The sequence below is a fragment of the Lithobates pipiens genome, unplaced genomic scaffold (genome assembly GCF_037356315.1).
Source record: "Lithobates pipiens isolate NorthernLeopardFrog02 unplaced genomic scaffold, aLitPip1_a1.2 Scaffold_10, whole genome shotgun sequence".
NCBI lineage: Eukaryota > Metazoa > Chordata > Amphibia > Anura > Ranidae > Lithobates > Lithobates pipiens.
The window spans coordinates 70,142,853-70,168,102 of record NW_027507686.1 but is presented as its reverse complement, the minus strand read 5'-3'; the positions used below and the strand labels follow the sequence as shown (position 1 = coordinate 70,168,102).

The 25,250-nt window shown below is 44.2% G+C and overlaps 1 protein-coding gene across 1 annotated transcript in view; it reads left to right on the top strand.

The window, feature by feature from the left end:
* Positions 1 to 278: 278 nt before the first annotated feature.
* NXF1 (nuclear RNA export factor 1) overlaps positions 279 to 25,250 on the top strand; it is an 88,287-nt gene continuing 63,315 nt past the window's right edge. Inside the window, exon 1 of the mRNA XM_077455831.1 lies at positions 279 to 439. Coding sequence (XP_077311957.1) covers positions 412 to 439 — 28 coding nt within the window. The 5' untranslated portion in view covers positions 279 to 411. The remainder of the gene's footprint in view (positions 440 to 25,250) is intronic.

Genomic DNA, 25,250 nt, shown 5'->3' with positions numbered 1-25,250 from the left:
ATATAATGTACTGATTTAAACTTGTAAACAAAAAGTGTCACAAAAGCACAGTTGTCCTTGAAAAACATAAAGAAGTGCCCGGAAATACTTTCACTCAATAAAAATAACGACATCAATATGCCCGCATTTAGAAGACCACGCTAGAGACAGTTTATTGGAAAGTCCCCTATAATAAGGAAAGTCCACAGGAATCCCCGTACTTTAGGCACCGGAAAGGACACTCTGTACACAAGTTCTCCATTGCGGACATACAGTGAGCCGCCTCTTCCCCTCTAGTGTTCGGACTCCTGTCCTTGGACGTGCGTCAATGGTGGCGGGAAGCTGAATGGTTGCTCCAGTGATTCGTGGAAAGGCTTGGGCGGGCTCTGCCTTCAGGAAGTGACGTAGAGACCGTATTCCGTTGAGGTAGAGATGGCGGAAGGTGGCCGGAGTTATATCGGTGAGTGATTTGTTTAGTACGAATTACCGGAGACGGAGCTCAGAGATGATTGGAGTCGGTGACTAAAGCTCGCCGGACGTCTTGTAGTCCATTATGTGTGTGTAGGGCGGGGCTGGGGGCCTCTGGGACTTGTAGTGCGGTCACACCGCTACAGGTGATAGAAGCTCGTCACTTAGTTCTGCCTGATCTCCAGACATGAGACAGCCCGCCTCTGTTGATTGTACATGACTCCATATCTCAGCCTGCCTCCATGATATAGTACCTGGAAGGATAGGAAACCACGATTTATCTGCGCCCACCACCCCCGTCACATCCGGGACATGCTGTGATAATGAGGCCTGTTACTGGTCTTCTTATGTCAGCCATCAAATGGCTGGGGTCCTGTCTGATCATATGGGCAGCCTTATGGCAGCAGCAGATCTAATAGAAGCAAAGCTGCCTGCTTTCTTAGCTGTAAGGATAGGAGGGGATAGTTCTGTAATGAACCCTAAAATGTTTCTGAAAAAAAAAAAAAAAAGTTAACAGCTACAGATACTCCAGTTGCTGCTTTTTTAACCAATAAAATATAGCTAACATCCAAACTTTTTTCGTTTTTGAATAGATTGCAGATGGATTAGAACCCCTGTATTTATTTTTTTTTTTTGCCGTTTACGACACCCCATCCCCCCCCGTTAGGAGGTTCTCAATTTGTTCTGTTTATCATTGAAAGTAAATCCCAAATTTTGAGTTGTCCCCAGTAAAGTAATAGAGGGAAATCTGATGGATACACACGATGAATTCCATTTTAAACTGGTTGTAACCCCCCAAAAAAATTAATTTTAACCACTTGCCGACCATTTCACGCAGATATACCGCGGAAGGTTGGCAGCGTTGCGCAAATCGCTGTACATTGGGCTTGCACGGGTGTGGGAGTGCGCATGCGGGTCCGGCAGGCTCAATGTCCGCCAGCGACCCGTAGTTGCCTAGTATAGAGGCAGAACAGATCCCCGTTTCTGACTGACAGGAGACATGACAGAGAGCTACTGTTCCCAGTGATCAGGAACCGTGATCTGTCATGTCCCTGGTAGCCCCCCCCCCTTACAGTGGGAGCACACTTAACCCCTTGATCGTCTCCTAGTGTTAACCCTTTCCCTGCTAGTGTTATTTTTACATTGTTCGGTGCATTTTATAGCACTGATCAATGTAATGTCACTGGTCCCCAAAAAGTGTAATTTGGGGTCAGATTTGTCCACTGCAATGTCGCAGTCCTGCTAAAAAGCTCTGATCACCGCCATTACTAGTAAAAACAATTAAAAAAAACAGTCCCTAAATCTATCCTGTAGTTTGTAGTCACAATAACTTTTGCGCAAACCAATCAATATACGCCTATTACGTGTTTTTTTTATTGTTTTTATTTTTTCCCTAAAAATATGTATAAGAATATATATTGGCCTAAACTGATGAATAAGTGTGTGTGTATGTATATATATATATATATATGTGTGTATATATTATAATTTTTATTTTTTCAAAATTGTCCCTCTTTGTTTTTATAACGCAAAAAATAAAAACAGAGATGATCAAATACCACCAAAAGAAAGCTCTATTTGTGGGTAAAAAAAAAAGGACGCCAATTTTGTTTGGGTACAACTTTGTAACAACGCAATTGTTAAAGCAACGCAGTGCCGTTTCGCAAAAAAATGGCCTGGTCATTAAGGGGGCAAATCCTTCCGAGGCTGAAGTGACATGATTTATAGCACAGTGTAGAGGTCGACCGATATATAACGGCCGGCCGATATATCGGCCGATATTTGCCGTTTTTTAAATAATCGGCATCGGCCGATTTGTGCTGATAAAAAGCCGATTTAGAACTACAGCGGGACTTTGAAATGGCTTCTGTATAGAAGTCAGTCTAAGTTGACTGAGTCGTCATAGCAACACTTTCCTCCTCTCTGGGCAGACTTCCAAGAAAAGAACTAAATGATACAATGTTTACACTTGAATGAATTAAGTCATCTCTGTGTAGAAGTTCTCAGTTTAACCATTTAAAGACTAAATCTTTTCTGACACTTGTTGCTTACAAGTAAAAATCCTTTATTTTCTGCCAGAAAATCACTTAGACCCCCCAAAAATGATATATCTTTTTTTAGCAGAGATCCTAGGGAATAAAATGGCGGTTGTTGCAATATTTTATGTCACACGGCATTTGCACAGAGGTCTTTCAAATGCATTTTTTTGGGAAAGAAATACATCATTTAAAAAATAAAAATAAAATAAAAACAGTAAAGTTAGCCCATTTTTTTTTTTTTTTGTCCAAAAGTTTTGACTACCTGTTTTTATTTAATATATATATATATATATATATATATATATATATATATATATATATATATATATATATATATATATATATATATATATATATTTTATCTAAATCATACATACAAGTAAACTGATTGGAGGTTTGTTTTGTTTAATAAATGTTTAAGGGTCCTTTCACACAGGGCGGATCAGTTCTGATCCGCCCCGTGGATGTCCGTTTGCTCAGCGGGGATCACTCCGCCGATCCCCGCTGAGCAGGGAGATGACAGGTCTGTCTCTGCACACTGCGCAGGGACGGACCTGTCACAGCGCCGCTCTCCCCTATGGGAGATCGGATGACGACGGACCGCAGTGCCCGTCGTCATCCGATCTGCAGACGGATGGAAAAATAGCTTTTTCCTCCGTCACACTTTTTCGGATCGGAGCGGGTCGGATGTCAGCGGACATGTCACCGCTGACATCCGACGCTCCATAGAGCTCTATGGAGCACCCGTTCAGGTCCGCCTGAAAAACTGACAGGCGGGCCTGAACGGCACGTCAGTGTGAAAGAGGCCTTAGTGTAAGAAATTTTCTGTATCACTTATGAAGACTGCTTTCACACTGGAGCGGGCAGGCGTTGATGGTAAAACGCAAGTTTTAGCGGCTCTTTACCATCATTTTAGCGGTGCTATTTGGCTGCTAGTGGGGCACATATAACCCAGCTAGCGGCCAAGGAAGAGGTTAAATGCGCCCATGAAGCACCGCTGCCAAATCGCATTGCATGCGCTTCGGCAGTGGTGCCCATTCATATCAATGGGCAGGAGTGGTGGAGGAGAGGTATACACCACTCCAAACGTGCTGCTTGCAGGACTTTTTTTTAAGATCCTGCCAGCGCATCGCCTCAGTGTGAAAGCACTCTGTCTTTCACACAGACTGCAGGGGAGCCATTTTGCAGGCACTTTACAGGCGCTATTTTTAGCCCAAAAGCGCCTTAAAACGCCCCAGTGGGAAAGGTGTGTTAGATCAAGGGGGATTAAAAATAAATAAATAAATAAAATCGGCCTAACATATCGGCCCTAAAAAATCGGCATCATATATCGGCTATCGGCCGCCATGATTTCTAAATATCGGCATCGGCCAGAGAAAAACCCATATCGGTCGACCTCTAGCACAGTGCTTGTGCTGTGTAATTCGTCCCTTTCTATGTTGTAATATACCTGGCTGATCCTGTCTGTTCTTGTGTCCCCCTGTCTGTGCTGACTATGGATGAGCTCAGGTGTGTTCAACTCCACGCGCCCTCCAGGAAGCTGACACTCTGCAACGGCAATCACAGGTAGTGAGACATTTTTCTGATCTGTGCAGCCACAGATGTGTCGGCTTCCTGGCGGGCACGCGGAGCTGCAAACACGCCTGAGCGCTTCCTTAGTGTGGACCACAGTAATCATGGCTGCTGAGCCATGATACCCGTGGTCAATTTACATGCCTCCATCATCGCACTCTCTGCTTTGAGCCTCCCTGCCAGTTAGCGTGAGAGCTGCTCTCCTTCCTGCCCCTCCCGCCACTATTCAACTGCAATATGCAGCAAAGATACATGTAATCCTCTCTGGATTATACAGGCATTAACTATAGAGCTGCACAATTAATCATTAAAAGAGAAGTAAAGGATCGGGGGGGATCATCATACTTGCCTAGGTGGATGCACCATCGGTCCGATGCTTCATCTGTCCCCCAGCGCCTCTGCACTGAGAACCGAGCAATCGAACACCGCTGATTGCTCGGTTTTCAGAGCTCCGTGAGTGACAGTCTACAGATCTCTACTCTGCTCCCTCCTCGCTCATTGGAGCGCTGGGCTGTGAAGGGGCCAGGGGCAACCAGCTCTGTCTCTCAGCGGCTAACTCAGAGGCAGAGCCGGGTGTCAGTCCAGGCACCTGGCGGATCTAGATTCTGTGGTCAGGATGACGCGGTGCCTGGACTTATATCTGTGACGTCGGCAGAGAGTGGACTCCAGCCCACTCTCTGCTGAAAACGGGTCGCAGGAGTGCAAAATTAATTGCACTCCTGTGATCCACAGGAGAAGTACAGCCAAACAAACTTTTGCTATACTTTAAAAAATAAATAAATCACGATTTCTATTTAACCCCCTTATGATCCTAATCAGACGTTTCCGCGATTCTATGTGAACAGTGTAGAGCTGAGAAGTGTAAAAAAAAAAAACAAGCCTGCAAATGTTTATCAACATTCCTCAGCACTGAGATATAGAGAAGAGATACAAAGTAACATTTCCCCCTTTTTTTAGATAAAAGGGATGAGCTTTGGTCTGTAAACTAAGTCAGTTTAACCACTTAAAAACAAAACCTATTTCTGACACTTGTTGCTTATAAGTTAAAATCTGTATTTTTTGCTAGGGAAATAATTTGTAGCAGAGACCCTAGAGCAGTGATGGCGAACCTTGGCACCCCAGATGTTATGGAACTACATTTCCTATGATGCTCATACACTTTAGTGTAGTTGATCATCATGGGAAATGTTGTTTCAAAACATCTGGGGTGCCAAGGTTCACCATCACTGCTCTAGAGAAAAAATATTGCAATGACCACCATTTTAATGTCGCACTATTTGTGCAGCAGTCTTTTTTTTTTTTTTTTTTGGGGAAAAAATACACTTCAATTAAAAAAAAAACTAAACTAAACAGTAAAGTTAGCCCAAATTTTTTTTTCTTTGGATATTGTGAAAGATGATGTTACGCAGCGAGAATCGTGATCTTTATTCTAAGCAAAAAAAATGCGATTCTCATTTTATCCATAATCGCGCAGCTCTACTGTGCAGTCACGCAATCCCCCTCCGCTCTTCTTCCCCGATCTATGGAGAGCAATGGGAGGGGCTGAGATTCCACTGTATCATCAGCCGGCCAACAGAGAGAAGTCACATGACTGCACAGCGGCGGTGTGAGAAAAGGTATTTAGCCTTTTCAATGCCGCTGTGCAGTCACATGACTTCCCTCTGTTGGCCGGCTGATGTCACAACCCCTCCCGTTGCTCTCCATAGATCGGGGAAGAAGAGTGGAAGGGGGATCATGTGACTGCACAGTAGAGCTGCACGATTCTAGCTAAAATGAGAATCACAATTCTCGCAGGGTAACATCTTCCACAACAGACAAAAAAAAAACGGGGCTAGCATTACTGTTTTAGTTATTTTTTTTTTTAAATCATTGAAGTGTATTTATTCCCCAAAAATTTTGTTTGAAAGATCGCTGCGCAAATACAGTGTGACAGAAAATATTGCAACAACCGCCATTTTATTCCCTAGGGTAGGGTCTCTGCTTATATAATCTCCCTATCCTTTTTTTTTTTTTTTTTCTCTAAGCGGAGGCCATGGAGAATAACTTAATGGTTTTGCAATTTTTTTTATGTTGCATGGTATTTGCAGTGGTTTTTCAAATGCTTTATTTTTTTTTTTTGGAAGAAATATATATATTTTTTAATGCAAAAAACCCAATAATCACAATTTTTAAAACATTTTTTGTTAATTTTACCAAATGCATTGCACTTTAAAATTGTACAGGCCTGTGCAGCGTCGACAAACTTCCTTTTAGTTTTACTATCCATAGGCGATGCTTTAAAAACTTTTTCAGGTTACCACTTTAGATTTACAGAGGAGGACTGGTTACAGGTAAGTAAAATGGGGGCTGGGGGGGCTGTAGCACCATAGAATGCACTAGGGGTAAAACCCAAAAAGGTTTTACAACCCCTTTTAAAGCATTGGATTGGTATTGTCAGCCATCTGAATAATCCTAATACAGAAATTCTGCGTTCAGGGAATGCGTCATGTACAGTATCTCACTAGTTATGTCACACATTAATGTCTAAACCACTGGCAACAAAAGTGAGTACACCCCTAAGTGAAAATGTCCAAATTGGGCCCAATTAGCCATTTTCCTTCCCCAGTATCATGTGACTAGTTAGTGTTACAAGGTCTCGGGTGTGAATGGATAGCAGGTATGTTCAATTTGGTGTTATCGCTCTCATACAAGCAGTTGATAACCTCCTATGGCTTCCAATACCACCTCTATGCTGATAATCCCCAGATCTATCGCTCCATTCCTCAACTTACACCCTCAATCTCCTCATGTATCACAAACTTACTGAGCGACATATCGGTATGAATGTATCACCACTTCCTCAAGCTTTTAAAAATTGAGCTTGTAATATTTCCTCCTCTCCAGTCTCCTCCCCATGACTTGACCATTGAGATCAACAGCCCAACCATTGGTCCCTCTACACATGCCAAGGTGCTGGGTGTAATCCTGGACTCTGACCACTCCTTCAGCCCCCTCATCCAATCACTGGCTACATCTTGCCGCCTTAACCTCCGCAACATTTCCAGAATTCGCCCCTTCCTAATTGGTGACACCAAAAAAAAAAAAAATATATATATATATATATATATATATATATATATATATATATATATATATATATATTTTCATTCCTTGACTACTGCAACTCCCTCCTCACTGGCCTACCTTTACACAAGCTATCTCCCCCTTCAGTCTATTATGAATGCTGCTGCTAGACCAGTACACCTTGTAAACCAATCTGTGACTGCTGCCAATCACTTCACTGGCTTCCCCCAACCCATCATATAAAATTCAAAATGCTAAACACAACATCGCCCCCAGCTACGTCACTAACCTCAGCTGAAGATTTAACTCAAATCTCCCTCTCTGCTCCTCCTAAAACCTCCTGTTCTCTAGCTCCCTTGCTACCTCCTCCCATATTCGCCTCCAGTACTTCTCCAGAGCCACCGTGCAGCACATACAGAGCACTGAAACACAAGTGTGTTGGGGGGCACCAATGCACACAACATAGAGGTTAATCTTACACATCCAGCACCTTCTCTGCAAGTAACACACTTGCTTTGAAATGGACATATTCCAGTTTTGTTGCACTCCTGAATTTAGCCATTCAGGAAAAATGCAAAACATGAAATGTAGCAGATACAAATATATTTTTATTCTTCCATTTGTTGGCAATTTCAGGCGGTGTATTCAAATGATCATGAAAAGTCACCAGAAAAAAGCTTGCTGCTATCCGATCACAAAAGTCAATGTGAAATAAACCCCACCATAATCTGAAAAGTCTGTTTAGGACCAAGTCTTCTGGTCTGAAGAAACAAATGATTTATTTGGCTACAGCTATAATAGGGAGAAATGTGCATTCTAGTATTGTGTTGTACTCTACATTTCCTATATTTTGTGTACTGTGATGCAGTGACAATCATGTGAATTTTGTCTCTTATGCCGTGTACGCACGTATCAGACTATCCGGCGGACTTAGTCTGGCGGACAAACCGCCGGACTGTCCGAGCGAGCTACCTGCCCACACACGGTACTTTTGCGGTGGACTAGCATCCTCTGGGACTGTGACATCATAATGGGCGGGGATATCATCCGGCGATGTCCCTATATAAGTCGCCGCGTGCCTGTCATTGGGGGCCAGAGACAGCGATGAGGCAACAGCTGAAGAAAAGACAGCGGCAGCGATGACAGAAGACTAGGCCACCGCTTGTAAAAGAGCTAGAAGAAGGCGTGGAGGCCTGGCAAGAAGAACAAGACCCCCGAAGTCGGAAGAAGAGGGCAGCGATGAAGAAGAAAGCTGGGCTCCTCCGCTAGTAAAAAAGCTAGCAAAAGAGCAGAAGATAGCGGAGGAGTCCGGCGAGAAGACCCCCGGAGCTGTGCAATAAACTATTTTAACCCTTGTGTGGTGTTAAAGACAGTTTACATTGTACCCCATACTCATTCACATAGAGTGGGGGGCCGGGGGCCCCCTTATTAAAGGGTGCTCCCGGATTCTGATAAGCCCCCCGCCCATAGACCCCGACAACCAACGGCCAGGGTTGTCGGGAAGAGGCCCTTGTCCTCATCAACATGGGCAGGGGTTGACAAATTTGCTTGGAATCTAGGAGCCAGCTTAAAAAGTTAGGAGCCAGGTCCGTGACGACGATCCGGACCTGTCCCTGGCCTGACATGGAGACGAGTGAGGGGAAGATAGCAGCGCCGTCGCCGCCCCCCCGTCTCCAAGTCATTGCCCATAGCTCTTAGAGGGACATTTTATTTTTTTCAAATGACAATTTTTTTTTCAATTGCATTTTAGTGTAAATATGAGATGTGAGGTCTCTCTGACCCCAGATCTCATATTTAAGAGGACCTGTCATGCTTTTTCTATTACAAGGGATTTTTACATTCCTTGTAATAAGAATAAAAGTGACACAACATTTTTTTTAAAAGAGCAGTGGAAAAAAAAAAAGTTTAAATAAAACAGAAAAAATAATAATTTTTAAATGCGCCCTGTCCTGCCCGCATATAAAAATCGGTGTTCGAACCACACATAGGAGGTAGCGCCGTGATCGGTAGAGCGAGAGCAATAATTCTACCCCAGACCTCCTCTGTAACTCAAAACGTGCAACCTGTAGAATTTTTTTAAACGTCGCCTATGGAGATTTTAAAGGGTAAAAGTTTGTCGCCATTCCATGAGCGGGTGCAATTTTGAAGCGTGACATGTTGGGTATCAATTTACTTGGCGTAACATTATCTTTCACAATATAAAAAATAATTGGGCTAACTTTACTGTTGTCTTATTTTTTTATTAACTAAATTATTTTTCCCAACAAAAGTGCGCTTGTAAGTCCGCTGCACAAATACGGTGCGACAGACAGTATTGCAACAACCACCATTTTATTCTCTAGGGTGTTAGAATAAAAAATATATATAATGTTTAGGGGGTTCTAAATAAAGGAAAGAAGAGGCAGGTAATATAATACAGGCAGAGGAATCTTCATTAACATTGCTGGTTTGTCATACCAACGGCGACCACAAGAGGGCGCCAGATTCCATAAGGAATCATAGGACCGCAGAAGGCCTCAAAGCCGCGGCCTAAATTTTCGGCCGCCGGCGGAACGGCCCGACGCGATCACGCTGGGGGGGTCCACAGACACAGGATACCCCCAGCTGTGCTGCCCCAGGCGCGAGGTCGCTATTTCTAGTCGCCAATGCGACCTGGCGACCGGGTTTTGTCGAGCCCTGAACATGGGTACAAGGTACTTTGGGGTGGGGGGGCCGCGCCCATGTTGAGGGCACGCGGCCTGGTACGGCTCGGGGGGGGGGGGGGCGCTCGCTCGTCCCCACCCCCTTTCCTGACCAGCCGGGTTGCATGCTCGGATAAGGGTCTGATATGGACCTTGGGGGGACCCCCACTCCGTTTTTTTTCGGCGTAGGGCTTCCCCTTTAACTCCATACCAGGTGACGGGCTAGCGACGCCTCCTTCGCTGGTCCTGGCTACCTCAAGCCAAGCTTAAAATGAGCGGATTTTTCTCCGTGCGGGAAAAGTCCGTTCATTTCAAAAGTACGGCGGACTAGCACACACACAGCCGTATTGTCCGGCAGACATATTTTGATGCAAAACTACTTTCTTAGTCCGCCGGACTTTTGTGTAAAAAAAATAAAAAAAAAAAAATAAAAAGTCAACCGGAGCCCACACACGGGCGGATTGTCCGTCTGACTTTTCCACCTGATTGTTTGATCGTGTGTACACAGCATTATGGTACATTGGAATTCCATTGCCTTCTGTGAGAGTATGAGATCTCATGGACTGACCATTGTCTGCATAAAAAGCGAATGGAGTATAAGTGTGTTTAGCTGTCAAAGCATTTCAATGTGGTGTTCAGTTATGTGTCAATGCTGGCCATACTACTGTTGCCTTTGTGACAAGAATGTGCCATTAGTTGGATCTTGTGATTAAACAATGGCAGCATGCCATTCCTCGTGTGTGTATAAGCTGCTGTCTCTTATATTTCCATAAAGCCCTTTATATAACACAGCCTACTTATACAAATAAACCTTAGCTGCTGAGTCAGTCCAATGCATTCCAATCTCTGACTGGTTCTGCCTGGTCCATACCATTCATGCCCCTATTTAAATAATAATCAAGTGATTGATAAACCAGTTATGGATAGTCCCAGGCTCTTTCATTAGAAGTACTCCAAGGGAAGTCTGTTAATGGCAATGTGCCAAAACTGCTTTGAATTGGGGAGAAAAGATCATGAGTGGAAGACCTAAGTTATTATGCTGCTTTCTGTTTTCACTTTTTATATTCTTCCTACCTGATTTCTATAGGTTGCAGACAACCCATGGGTTCTCTCAGAAGAAACAAACATATGATTTGTACTGTAGTTGCTTTAGCAACCGATTCGGTGGCTCGGGTAGTCTCCTGTGTGTTCCACCTGACTTCATCTCCAAAGCTTTCATAATTTTCAGTAACCAAAGACAAGCTGAGGCTTGTTTATATAATATCAATCAGTAGTGAAGGCAGTCAAAAAGTGTTTTAGTTTATCTACTAAACAGTTTTTTCGTTTGTTACCCATAACAATTTAACCACTTCAAATGGACGTACCTATATGTCCTCTGGTTTCAGTGGCTCTACCAGTATCATGGCATCAGCTGTAGTCATGGACTTGGTACCCCCCCTTTATTTTTTTTTGAGCCAGCCATTTTTAAGTCATCAGATTGCTTTTTACAGGAGGGTTGCCCTAGGCCCGGTGGAACGGGGGAGCCCAGGACTGATGTGAGCGATCGGGTCAGCACACCACCTCCATGGTGTATGAAACCAGGAGTGACGACAAGGCTTTTGTCACTTCTGGTTTCGGTTAGTTGTTTACAAGCCATTATCCGATTGTAAAGCATCTGATCTAAGCAATCTCTATTTGATCAGGTGCTTTTAAGGGCAGAGAGATCTGAGTAGGGCTGCAACTAACGATTATTTTCATAATCTATTAGTTGGCTGATTATTTTTTCGCTTAAAGCGGAGGTCCACCCTAAAGTGGACCTTCCGCTCATCGGAACCCTCCCCCCCCTCCGGTGCCACAATCGGCACCTTTCAGGGGGGAGGGGGGTGCAGTTACCTGGATAATCCAGGTAACTGCACCCACTTCCGGGATAGCTCTCTGCGGAAAGGGGCGTAACTTACGCCCCTTTCCGCAAGTGCCCGCCCCTTCCCGCCCCTTCCCGCAAGTGCCCCGCTGCCTACTGGGAAACGCACAGATCCCAGAGGCAGCGGGGAGGGTCCTTATTGCGCAGTGCGATATGCGCAGTAGGGAACCGGGAAATGAAGCCGAAAGGCTCCATTTCCTGATTCCCATACCCAAGATGGCGGCAGCAGGACCCGACAGACGACCTAGAGATCGGCTTCGGGTGCCGACATCGCGGGCGCGCTGGACAGGTAAGTGTCACTATTTTAAAAGTCAGTAGCTGCTGGCTTTTTAAAAAAAAAAAAAAAAAAAACGCGGAGTCCCAGTGGACTCCCCCTTTAAATCGGTTTATAACCTTTAAAAAATAATAATAAATTTGCTGCAATTTGCATTTTTGAATTATTTTTTTTTGACCAATTTGTTGTTGGGCAGATTGAAAACCACAAATTGCCGGGGAAAAAAATGCATTTGCATGCTTTTCTGCGGCTTCTCCATTGAACTATATTGAAACAAAATAGCACCTTTTTATTTTTTTATTTTTTTTTTAACACAAAAAGTCCTGGTCTTTTCCAAATACACAGCATCTGAAAAAAATCATGGATGTGAACGTTTCCCATAGGAAACCATGGAAATGAACTGTAGTGTGTTTCTGCAAAAAGCGCCTAAAAATACAGGAGGTGTGACCCAGGCCTGAGATGTTTAGTAATATAATGGGGCTAAAAAAACGAAAATTAGTACAAAAAGAACAGATAATCGCTACTGTAAGGGGTTAATTTTTTACTATGGGACAGTGAAAGTAATATTTACAGTAGCGATATGTTTTTTTTTTTTTTCCCTTAGAGGGCTAATTTTTGAGGTTATTTTTTTTAACCCCATTATGTTAGTGGCCGATTAATCGATTATGAAAATAGTAATCGATTAATTTCATAATCGATTAGTTGTCGATTAAAAAATGTATCAAAACCCCCCACCTAACACCATAATAACAATGTTATTTAAAATTGCAACAACCACACAGGGCCCAGTCTAATGCCGCAAATATGAGAGTGAGAGCAATCATTCTAGCACCAGACGTCCTGTTTAACTCTGAACTGATTACCTGTAAAAGCTTTTAACGTTTCCCTTTGTATATTTTTGGATGCCATAGTTTGTCCCCATTCCACAGACATGTGCAATTTTAAAGTGAGACACGTTCAGTATCTATTTACTTGGCATATCGTCTTTAGAGGTCGACAGATATATTTGCCGATATTTGCCGTTTTTTAAATAATCGGCATCGGCCGATTCTGCTGATAAAAAGCCGATTCTACAGCGGGACTTTGAAATGACTTCTGTAAGAAGTCAGTGTGAGTTGCTGAGTTGTCATAGCAACACTTTCCTCCTCTCTGGGCAGACTGCCAAGAAAAGAACTAAATGTTACAATGTTTTCACTGAATGAATGAAGTCATCTCTGTGTAGAAGTTCTCAGTTTAACCATTTAAATACTTTTCTTACACTTGTTGCTTACAAGTAAAAATCCTGTATTTTCTGCCAGAAAATCACTTAGACCCCCAAAAATTATATATATTTTTTTTTTAGCAGAGATCCTAGGGAATAAAATAGCGGTTGTTGCAATATTTTATGTCACACGGCATTTGCACAGAGGTCTTTCAAATGCATTTTTTTGGGAAAAAAATACACCATTTAAAAAATAAAAATAAAATAAAAACAGTAAGGGCCGGTTCACGCGGCGAGGCGTCTCCGACTTACCTCGCCGCGACCTGCGGGGAGCTCAGCGGCGACTTGCAGAGGACTTCTGTATAGAAGTCAATGCAAGTCGCCCCCGAAGTCGCCCCAAAGTAGTACAGGAACCTTTTTTCTGAGTCGGAGCGACTCGAGTCGCTCCTCTCAGAACGGTTCCATAGTACAGAACGGGGGCGACTTGCGGGAGCGAGGCGAGGCGAGCCGTGTCGCCTCGCCTCGCCTCGCTGTGTGAACCGGCCCTAAAGTTAGTCCATTTTTTTTTTTTGTCCAAAAGTTTTGACTACCCGTTTTTATTTAATATATAGTTTTTTTTTTTTTTTTTTTTTTTTATCTAGATCATACATACAAGTAAACTGATTGGAGGTTTGTTTTGTTTAATAAATGTTTAAGTGTAAGAAATTTTCTGTATCACTTATGAAGGCTGCTTTCACACTGGAGCGGGCAGGCGTTGATGGTAAAACGCAAGTTTTAGCGGTGCTTTACCATCATTTTAGCGGTGCTATTTGGCTGCTAGTGGGGCACATATAACCCAGCTAGCGGCCAAGGAAGAGGTTAAATGCGCCCATGAAGCACCGCTTCGGCAGTGGTGCCCATTCATATCAATGGGCAGGAGTGGTGGAGGAGCGGTATACACCACTCCAAACGTGCTGCTTGCAGGACTTTTTTTTTTAAGATCCTGCCAGAGCATCGCCTCAGTGTGAAAGCACTCTGTCTTTCACACAGACTGCAGGGGAGCCATTTTGCAGGCACTTTACAGGCGCTATTTTTAGCCCAAAAGCGCCTTAAAAAACGCCCCAGTGGGAAAGGTGTGTTAGATCAAGGGGGATTAAGGGGGATTAAAAATAAATAAATAAAAATAAAATCGGCCTAACATATCGGCCCAAAAAAATCGGCATTATATATCGGCTATCGGCCACCATGATTTCTAAATATCGGCATCGGCCAGAGAAAAACCCATATCGGTCGACCTCTAATCGTCTTTTATATTTTACCAAAACACTGAGTATAATATTGTATTTGTGTGCACTAAAATTCATTAAAGTGCATTAGAGCTGCACGATTCTGGCCAAAATGAGAATCACAATTTTTTTTGCTTGCAATAAAAAGATCATGATTCTCGCAGTGTTAAATCTTTCACATTATACAAAAAAAATTGGGCTAACTTTACTGGTTAGTTTAAAAAAAAAATCATTAAAGTGTAATTTTTTTTCCCCCAAAAAACTGCTATGCAAATACAGTGTGACATAAGTTATTGCAACAACCACCATTTTATTCTCTGGGGTCTCTACTAAAAAAAAAAAAAAAAAAAAAGGGGGTTAGTGGTAAGCATGGAGGGGCTCCACAGGTCAATAGGTATGAGCAAAATAACCTGCTATGGGGGGGAGAAATTTATGAACAGTAAACTATAGCATATGGCCCATACAGGAGTGTAAAGTGCTCTTGCCAGGAGAGCAGTTACGTATTGTAATCAAGTGCACGCTTCCCTGGAAATCAAAAGTTAGAGTCTAACAAGCAAAACAATAGGCAATAAGGGGATGGATACGCATGGGAATGAATATCAGGACAAAAAAGGGGGGGGGGGGTTGCAGGAGACAGGACTGTTTTTTAAATTGGGCTACGTTCTCCCCTGAGTAACATGATTCAGTCGTTCTGGTCCTGAACTGTGAAACCTGGCATCTTCTTTAGGTGAGTCCCAACATTGGTATATGGTAACGAACCTTCCGCGTGAATTCAACCGCTAACAGTAGCAACCTATTGGAAGGTGTTCAATGGAGATAAGAGCAACAAGTGAGTCTTGGAGAAGTTGTACTCGAAGGTTCCGAGTAAACGCAGGAGGTGATCCTGCTCACAAGAGGCAGAATGAACGGCCATCCGGCCTAGTGGACATCAATCATTGGGATCTGTGCGATGAGGATTCGGGACACCGTTTGCGGCTCTGTTTTTGCCACCGAGGCAGGTTTGGCAGTCCTGGGGTGGTGGGATTGAAGGGCCAATCCGGGATAGAGACATGAGGCAAATCCAATGTGCTGAGGAATGTTGGGAGATCACTGAGCGTGCAGAAAATGGCAGCCTCACCGTTGTGGTGATCCCACAGCTGGAAAGGAAAGCGCCATTGGTATTTCAACTGCCGAGATTTCAGAGCTTTCCGCATGGTTAAAGTTTTGGCGTGAGAGGTCCGGTAGCAGCATCACGGGGGTAGTGGTAAAGAGAATAGAGTCCTGAGTTCTGGCAGCACGCATGATGGATTCTTTTATGTTATAGAAGTGCACTCTGCATAGGGTGTCGCACACAAATGAGGGGTCAGGTTTTCTGGGGCCAAAGGTCCCGTGGACCCGGTCAAGTTCCAGGGGATTATCTTTAGGTAGTTGATAGCTGATTGAAGATGGCTGTCACTGCCACCTTTAAATCTTTGGGTTCCACGGAATCTGGGATTCCGCGCACATGGATATTGTTGCGCCTGTTTCTATTTTCAATGTCGTCTTGCTGGTATGCTAGTTGCTGCAGCACGACTGTGCGAGTATTAAGTATTTCCTCATGTGACTGCACAGTGGCATGAAGGCCTTCAGTGGTGATGTCCTCAAAATGGGCCCCGATGTCCCCTTTTTTTAAAATTTTTTTATTTTATTTTTTTAAGTTCAGTGATCTCTTGCTTATAAGTGAACAGTGTGTTAAACACATTGAGAAAAAAGTCAGCCTTTGTGGGGAGAGAGCGCATGTAGCTGTGCATGGATCTCATTTGGGATTCTAAGTCCCATCCATCCTCTGATCCCGGGGATGTGTTGCAGTGGCTCCTGGAGCATCTAGGGGTTCGATCCTGTGTCCCAGGAGTGGGGTGGCATGCCTAAGAGCCGGCCAGGGAGTCCAGAGCTGATTCGGAGCGGGCCGGGGGCAGAGGTACCACCACCATCTTGGATTCTGGTGAGCGCTGAGCTGCCGGCCAAAGAACGGGTGAAAAAATGCCCCATATCTCCCCGAGGATGAGATCCCCCCTGCTCCCTTCTGCTCCTTGTACTTATCCTTTCCCATTTGGTCGGTTTAGGCAGCGATCTGTGGCATGGAGAAGCCCTGTAGAGCTGAAGCACTACACCAGAGATATGCAATTAGTAGACCTCCAGCTGTTGCAGAACTACAAAGCCCATGAGGCATAGCAAGATTCTTTTTTTTTTTTTTTTTGTAAATAGTTTTTATTGAAAATTTTTCACAGAAAATATACAGTACAGTGATAAACAGTCATTAAAGACTCTCCCAAACTATCCCAACAGTACATAACATAGTACAGTCAATCAAAAAAAAAAAAAAAAAAGGGGGGGAAGTGGAGAGTTTGGTTATAGACATACTGCAAAAGAAAAGGAAAGACATAACATTAAACAAAACAATAATGAACAGGGATTGGTTGGTCCGGTTCATGACCGAAAAGGTAGACCCATAAGAAAACAAGTGTGGATTACAGTAAGGAGCATTATAGTATATCACAAATAATTGGAATAAGATTTTACAGAGGGTGAGTATTCCTATACCAATCGCTCCAAATTCGCCAATGACTATCAAACTGAATTTTTTTTTCCCCATTCTGAGGGCCAAGATTAGCTCATAGGAATAATGTAGGGAGGTGGTCGACCATACCTCAGAAACATTGGGGGCTTGGTCATTCTTCCAGAATCTCGCTATTAGGGACCTAGCCACCAGGAGGATGTGGGAAACAACAATCCTAAAGTTAGGCGGGTATCTCTCAATACCTAGGTTCAAGACTGCCAGACCTGGTTCAGGGGTAGAGAGGAGACCCGTAATATCAGATATAGCTCTGAAAATAGTATTCCAGAAGCTCCGGAGGTGTTTACAGGACCAGAACATATGAAGTAGATTACCAACCTCTCCACAGTTCCTCCAGCACAGGGGGGAGGACCCAGCCAGGCCAAATTTGGAGATCCTAAAGGGGGTAAGATACCATCTCAGGGCAATCTTCTGGGCTAGTTCCCAGTGCCCAACGCACCTGGAGGCCTTGTAGTTAGCCTTGAATGCCTGACTCCATTGCGCCTCAGAAAAGGCGCAACCTAAGTCCTCCTCCCAGCGCAGGAAGGGACGAGATTTGATAAAAACGCGTTTCTGCTGTAGGAAATTGTAAAATAGGGAAATTCCTTTAGGTAAAGGGGGGTTAGCATTAAGAAACTGCCAGAGAGGCTCGGCCACCGAAACACTAGGGAGACCACCCCCTCGGAGCAAATGGGCTATTTGAGAGTGTTTATATATGTCGGAGGGCCTTAATTGGAATTGTGTTCGTAGGGATTGGTATGGGATCATGGAGGGGCCCTGAAAGAGATCCTGCAACGACTCCAGCCCCTTCTTGGTCCAGTCTTTAACAGAGAAATTGGGAATTAAAGATTCTAAGGACACTAGGGGAATAGGGAGGGGGATCAATTTGTCAGATTGAGGTGTGGACCTAAGAAGATCCCGCCATGCTTGCAAGGAAGCCCAAACTGTGTAAGGGAGGGATTGGCGAGGCCAGGGCTTAATCGAATCGGTGAGAAGAAGAAGTTTTAGATCACGGGTGGGAGTAAGGGCTCGTTCGAGGCAGCACCACTTCGGTTCTGTGTCCGAGTTAAACCAGTGAGAGATCTGGGCCAACCTGGATGCTAGGTAGTAGTCTTTCAAATCCACCAAGCCCATACCCCCAGCCAATCTATGCTTCCGTAGAAATGTTTTGGAACATCTAGGTTTTTTAGAGCTCCAGATGAATTTGTTTAGCAGGAGATTGAGGCTTAAGAGATGCTTCCTAGAGGGAGATATCGGTAAAGCTCTAAATACATACAAAATTTGAGGGAGTAATAGCATCTTGAAGGAGGCCAATCGTCCCGACCATGAAAGTTCATATTTAGCAAGCCTATTAGCCTCTGCCGTAAGTTTGTCAATAAGTGAAGGGAAGTTAGCCTCCGCTAATTGGCTAGCTGATACACTTAAATTTATACCCAGGTAGGGGATAGTAGAGTCACACCATTTATATGGAAACGCGGACATTAACTGTGTCCGAAGGTGGGGTCTAATGCCGGTATCAAGTATTACCGACTTGGAAAAATTTACTTTGTAGTAGGAGATCTGGCTAAAGTCTTGAAGTATCTGATGAGCCTGCGGCAAAGAGGAGGTTGGGGAAGTCAGGAAGAGAATGATATCGTCGGCAAAAAGATTGATTTTATGTGGTCCTTCCTGCGTGGGAATACCTGTGACTAGGGGGTGAGAGCGAACTCTTTCTGCTAACGGTTCGATAAGGAGGTTAAAAATCGTAGGGGATAACGGGCATCCTTGCCTGGTGCCATTTGAAATAGGGAAGGGAGATGATAGCATATTGGAAGTATAAACCTGTGCCGAGGGAGCCGAATACAGGGCAAGGATGGCCGAGAGGAACGGTCCTCCCAAGCCAAACCTGCGAAGAACCGCGTCCATGTAACCCCAGTGGATCCGATCGAACGCCTTCTCCGCATCCAAAGAAAGGAGCAGAGAAGGCGTTCGACGGGCTTCTGCAAATTGGAGAACTCCCAAAACACGTCTAGTGGCGTCTGAAGCTTGCCTACCGGGTGTGAACCCCGACTGATCCGGATGAATCAGCTGGGGGATTAAGGGGAGGAGTCTTTGGGCAAGAATTTTAGCATAAATTTTGATGTCAGTGTTTAAAAGGGATATAGGCCTAAAATTGGAGGGGATATTAGGTTCTTTACCTGGTTTAGGAATTGTGACTACGTAGGCTCTAAGCATCTCTGGGGGGAATGATGCGGAAGAGAATGCTTCCTCATAGATTTCCGAAAGTACCGGAGACAGAAGGTCCGCAAATGTACGAAAGTAGTCATTTGTCAGGCCATCCGGTCCAGGGGATTTGCCCAAGGGTAAGGATTTAATGCATTTCATAATTTCAGCAGGAGAAATCGGTAAATTTAGAGATGCCAATTGATCGTCTGTAAGGGAGGGTAGATTAATTGAGGAAAGGAAAGATTGTATATTCTCCGGAGTGGGTTGAGGGGTCTCTGGATCAAGCTTCAAATTATATAAAGAGGAGTAGTAGTCAGCGAAGGCGTCCGCAATTTCTTGCGGGTTAATCTTTTTCTGTTTATCTAGTGGGTGATAGATAAAGGGGATCTTAGCTTTAATCCTAGCAGCCCTCACCCTGTTGGCAAGATATTTTCCAGCACGGTTACTAGAGGAGTAGTGAGACATTTTCAGTGAATATACATATTTGTCATACCTAGTCAACAGTAAACGGCGAAGTTCAACACGAAGCTGAGTAAGCTTATGGGCCGTGTTGAAGTTCGGCGCGGACTTATTGGAGGATTCCAGAGACCGAATGTCTGCCAAGATATCATTCAGTTTCTGGGTTCTAGCCTTTTTGTCTCTAGAAGAGAGTTGGAGCAATATACCCCGCATAAAAGCCTTATGGGCACACCAGAGGGTAGAGGGACTCTTCACAGAGTGAGCATTGATTTTAAAAAATTCCACCAGATTTTTAGAGATGGTGGCAACATGCGAGGAATTTTGAAAGAGTTGAGAGTTCGCTCTCCAGATAAAGGTTGAGCGCGGAGTGTGTTCCTCCACCACCTCTATGGACACAGGAGCATGATCTGACCAAGAGATGGCGTGGATGGTGGAGGAAGACACTGCCTGTAGCAACAACTTGTCAACCAGGATCAGATCGATCCTGGAGTACGTGTTGTGTCTAGCGGAGTGGAACGTGAAATCTTTTTCACTCGCATGTTGACATCTCCATGCATCAAATATATCCTCAGCAGCAAGTAGTGGCTGGAGCCCCAACGGAGGTCGACGCGCCCTGGATGTGGTATCCAGTGCGAAGTCAACCGTGACGTTGAAGTCTCCACATACCACCAGAGACCCCTTACGACATTTATTCACTCTACGAAACAATCTATGCAGAAATCTCAACTGGTGTACATTGGGTGCATACAAATTGACTATGGTGTAAGGTTTATCATTTAGTACAGCTAGTAGTATCAAATACCTCCCCTCAGGGTCCATAACAATATCAGTAAGGGAGAAAGCCACTGAGTCTCTGATTGCAATGGCTACTCCTCTTTTCTTCTCGGAGGCAGATGCCAGGAAAACATGTGGATAGTTCTTGTGCTGGAAACGTGGGGTGGCCTTGTTAAGAAAATGGGTCTCCTGGACACAGAGAACGTCTGCCTCCAATTTCCTTGCCTCCGTCCACAGGGAGTTTCGCTTAACTGGATGGTTAAGGCCGTGAACATTGAATGAGACTAACTTAAGCGGCATGGAAGACAACTAGCAGATGCATATGCGGGAAGAAGCAATCACATAGAAAGTGGTACACCAGGATTCTCTGAAGGACAGGTTTCCAAGGGTAAGCAGGAAAGGACATTTGTGGGTCAAAACCAGCTGGTGCAAAAATTTTCGGAACATGACGGACCAGGGAGAAACTGCAACAGGGCAGTAAGTAAAAACGGTAGAACATGAAACAAAAAAGCAAAACAGAAGTCAATAAAAAAGGGGGTCTCAAGTGAGACCCGAAGGCACTATATATGCCCATTTACTTGGGGGGTAAGAAAGGAAGAGCGCTGGATAGCCTCCAGCGACCGGGGAAACAATGTCAAGTGGTAAGTTGCAGCCAGGTACTCACAGGATTTTGGTTTTGGTTTTCTTCCGGCGTCTACGATGGACCACCTGCCAGTCTCCTTGGCTCTCCAGCCGTGCAGGAGGGGAGGAAGCCGACGGTGCTGCTGGTTCCTCAGGGATGATGTCCAGAGTACGTAGCAGGTCCAGCCCTTCCTGAAGTGTGGATATCACCGAGGATTTACCTTCATGGGTAATGAGAAGCTTCAAAGGATACCCCCAGCGGTAAGGGATGCCATGGTTCCGTAGCGCTTTAGTAACTGGGAGAAGAGCTTTGCGTCTCTGTAAAGTGAATTGAGAGAGGTCAGCAAAAAGCTGCAGATGGGAAAACTTCTCTGGGAGCTGGGTCTCCCTCCTGAACGCCGAGAGAAGTTGCTCTTTGACATGGAAGAAGTGGATCCGCATGAGAACGTCCCGCGGAATATTGTCTGGTAGGTGAGGGGGCTTGGGCAGTCTGTGGATACGATCAATAACCACATCTTGATCTGACAGGTCAGGCAGCAGGGTCCGCATGAGGTCCTGAATGTATTGGGTCAGCTGGGTGGGGAGGATGGTCTCCGGGATCCCTCTGACTTTCACGTTATTGCGCCTGGACCTGTCTTCCAGGTCGGCCATCTTGGATTTAATCCACGCAATGTCCTCAACTTGATCATTGTGTGCATCAACTAAAGTATTATGCGCAACGGCAAAGTCCCCCATCTTTTGCTCCACATGATCTAGTCTGCCTCCCAGTGCCCCCACTTCAGCCTTGAAATTACTGACACATTGCATAAAGTCCTTGTGGAGTGAGGCCCGCAGGGAAACTAACATGTCCCGCATGGTGGATTCAGATACAGGCTGGTTGGTGGCAGGGAACTCTGCTATAAAGTCATGCAGCTCTCTAGTGTCAGCGGAGGAGTTTTGCTCAGCGCTCACCTGCAGTGCTTCCCCTGAGAGTCTGGGCCTGGACTTCGCTGGGCTGCTGCTGATCGGCGTGGACGTCCCTGGTGAGCGCCTTCCCTGTCTGTCCAGGGGCGCTGGGCTCCCGGAGGAGGCCGAGGAAGGAGCCGGGGAAGAGCGCGTGCTGCCGCCGGCGCCATCTTGGCTGGATTTGCGGGCCGCGGGCGGGAAGAAATCCGGCAGTTTCTTGGGCTGCCCGGTCCCTCTCCTCTTCGGCGACATCCCTGGAGGACGAGAGGGTGATCCGGAGTGTGGAGGTGTATTTTCGCCGGCCAGGGAGTCCACAGTGCTTCTAAAGTCCCGTCGCTGGAGCGGAGCTCTGCACCTAAGCTGCCATCCACCAGCGCGCGGTAGCCACGCCCAGGCATAGCAAGATTCTGACAGCCACAAGCATGACACCCAGAGGCAGAAGCATGATGGGACTTTTCGTTTTGCAACAGCTGGAGGTCCGCAAATTGCATATCCCTGCACTACACACGTCTGCCTGCTCCATGCGTCAAGCCACGCCCTTGTAAATACTTTTAAAGCATTGCCTATGGATATTGTAATGTACCATAGTTTGTCGCCATTTCAGGGGCTAGTGTGTCATTTTAAAGCTTGACGTAATTTTTTATATTGTATCAACAAATTGGGTATTGTGTTTACTAAAATTACTTCGTATAAAATAAGGATACTAATGCGCAAATCAATATGACAAAGGGGGGAGACTAATGAATGGCTGACAACTAAATAAGGTGTTCCTACACTATAAATATAAAAGAAGAATAATGTGGGGCTTACTCAGTGCTAATAAATAACTAAAATAAACAAGTCTAATATAAAGTGCAATATTCAAGGCAGAAAATCTTCATAATAAAAAAAAAATATGTGCAAATATGCAATAACATCCAAAATAAATGGCTTTCGTGAAAATGTGCAAATAATCTTTGAAGATAAAGTGCAAAATACGCCAAGGTGGTGATTGGTGCAAAAAATTGTGTCCAATCAAGGATAACAAATAGTTCAAAAAATGAAAGTGCTTGTGCAAAGAAATGAAGAAATCTTCGTGTATTCCTCCCAAAAATGTTGCGTTTTAAAAAACCACTGCACATGTATGTGACAGCAGGGGGTCAGAGCAGTGCAGACAGGTGCTCTTTAGTGACATGTTACCCCAGTATTTAGGGTGTAACATGTTACCAAACAGGAACTTATCTTTTTAAAGTATACCTTTACCTTTGGGAACAGGTTACATATTCCACCTATTTGTAACTTGTTTCCACTCCTGCAGGTTTTTCCCTGATTCCAACCCTCCGTGACAACTGGCCGGGGATCTTCTCGCTTCTCTCCACATCGGTTGTCATGATTTGAAAAGTGTGTGGCCGTGTGGGCAGAGTTTTGTGAATGGATACCTACACATACTTTGTGGCTGATGGATTGTAGTTACCAATTCATTTCAAGGGCCTGGTGAGCGTTCTTGTACAGCTACACTAACAGTCTGCAGAAGCCTAACATTGCACCCATAACCTGCTGATCGTGGGTGTAATGCTTTACAGGCCCCGAAGAAAAAAAAATGCTAAATGCACTTTTTTGGCAAGTAAAAGAAAATTGCAGTTTTTAAATTTAAAATTTATTTATTTTTATTTTTTTTTAACCCTCTTCCTGCTCTAGCCAATTTTCAGCTTTCTGCACTGTTGCACTTTGAATAACAATTGCGCACTGTACCCGAACTACATTTTTTTTTATTTTTTATTTTTTTTTATTTTTATCATTTATTTTACACAAATAGAGCTTCATTTTGTTTCATCACCAATGGGATTTTTTATTTTTTGCTAAGTAAATGAAAAAAAGACTGAATTTTGAAACCAAATGTGTTTTTTCTTTGTTTCTAACATAAACGTTTGCAAATAATTGTTTTATAAGTTTAGCCCAAACTGCATTCTGCTACATTTCTTTGGTGAAAATAACCCAAATTGGTGTTTATTTCGTCTGTGTGAAAGTTAGTCCACAACCTATGGCATATATCTAAAGAAAATCAATCCTGATGTACTGACGGACAATCCTCATTTCTTAAGGCCCTAAAATTCCAGGACAGTAGAAATACCCCCTTTTTGGAAAGTAGACAGTCCAAGGTATTTAGTGGTAGGCACAGCGTGGTTTTTATTTTATTTTTTTATTTTTTGGAAAAAAAAAAAAAAAGGGATTTTTTTTTTTTTTTTAAGTGTATTTCTTCTGTCACCAGTGCAGTATAGCATTCTCATATAATGGGCGTAATGGTGATCAGGTACCCTGACTCGTGACAGTATGAACTTAATTTTAAACTAATTTGAAAATGTTCAATTATTTTGTTACTTTTTTCATTTTTTTTGCACTGATTACTGTAGTAATGTCACAGGTTCCCAAAAAAGTCTCAAAAATGCGGGGTGGGATAGTGAATAAAGAGGTTAGACAATACCATTTAACTATAACAACTACATGAGCGTGCATAGTAATGTCACAAGAAACTGGGCTGAATGCTCTCTTTCTTAGGACTCCTTCACACAGACGTGTCCGTGTACGCAGCCCGCTCTGCTCAGCGGGGGATCGCTCCATCGACTCTCGCTGAGCAGGAAGAGGACAGGTCTGTCTCTGCACACTGTGCTTGGACGGACCTGTCAGAGCGCCGCTCTCCCCTATAAGGGATCGAATGACGACGGACCGTAGAGTCCGTCGTCATCCGATCTGCATACGGATGGAAAAATTAGGCTTTTCCTCCATTCACACTTTTTCGGATCGGAGTGGGTCGGATGTCAGCGGACATGTCACCGCTGACATTCGTCCCTCCAAAGACCTCTATGGAGTGTCTGTTCAGGTCCACCTAAAAAACTGACAGGTGGACCTGAACTGATCCCCTGTGTGAAAGGGGGCGAAGGATACCTTTTTAGTAAGAATGGTAAGATGGTAATGGTGGGGTACAGTGTCTTCCTTCATTGAGCACAAGGCATTAAACAGATTGGTTAAAAAAAACTAAAAAGGAGTCCAGTTGACTTGTGAGTATCGTGATCTCATGATATGAAATTTAGGTGAGTAAGATACACCTTGCCCAGTTGGCTGTTAGCAGTGAATTTAGACGTGTGCAGTCTTACTGCCCAGTGTGGTCAGATATTGATCACCAACATGTCAAGAGATGAATTTTGTTAGAACTTGTGGTAATATTCTATTATAAGGAATTGTCTATTTTTGAAGC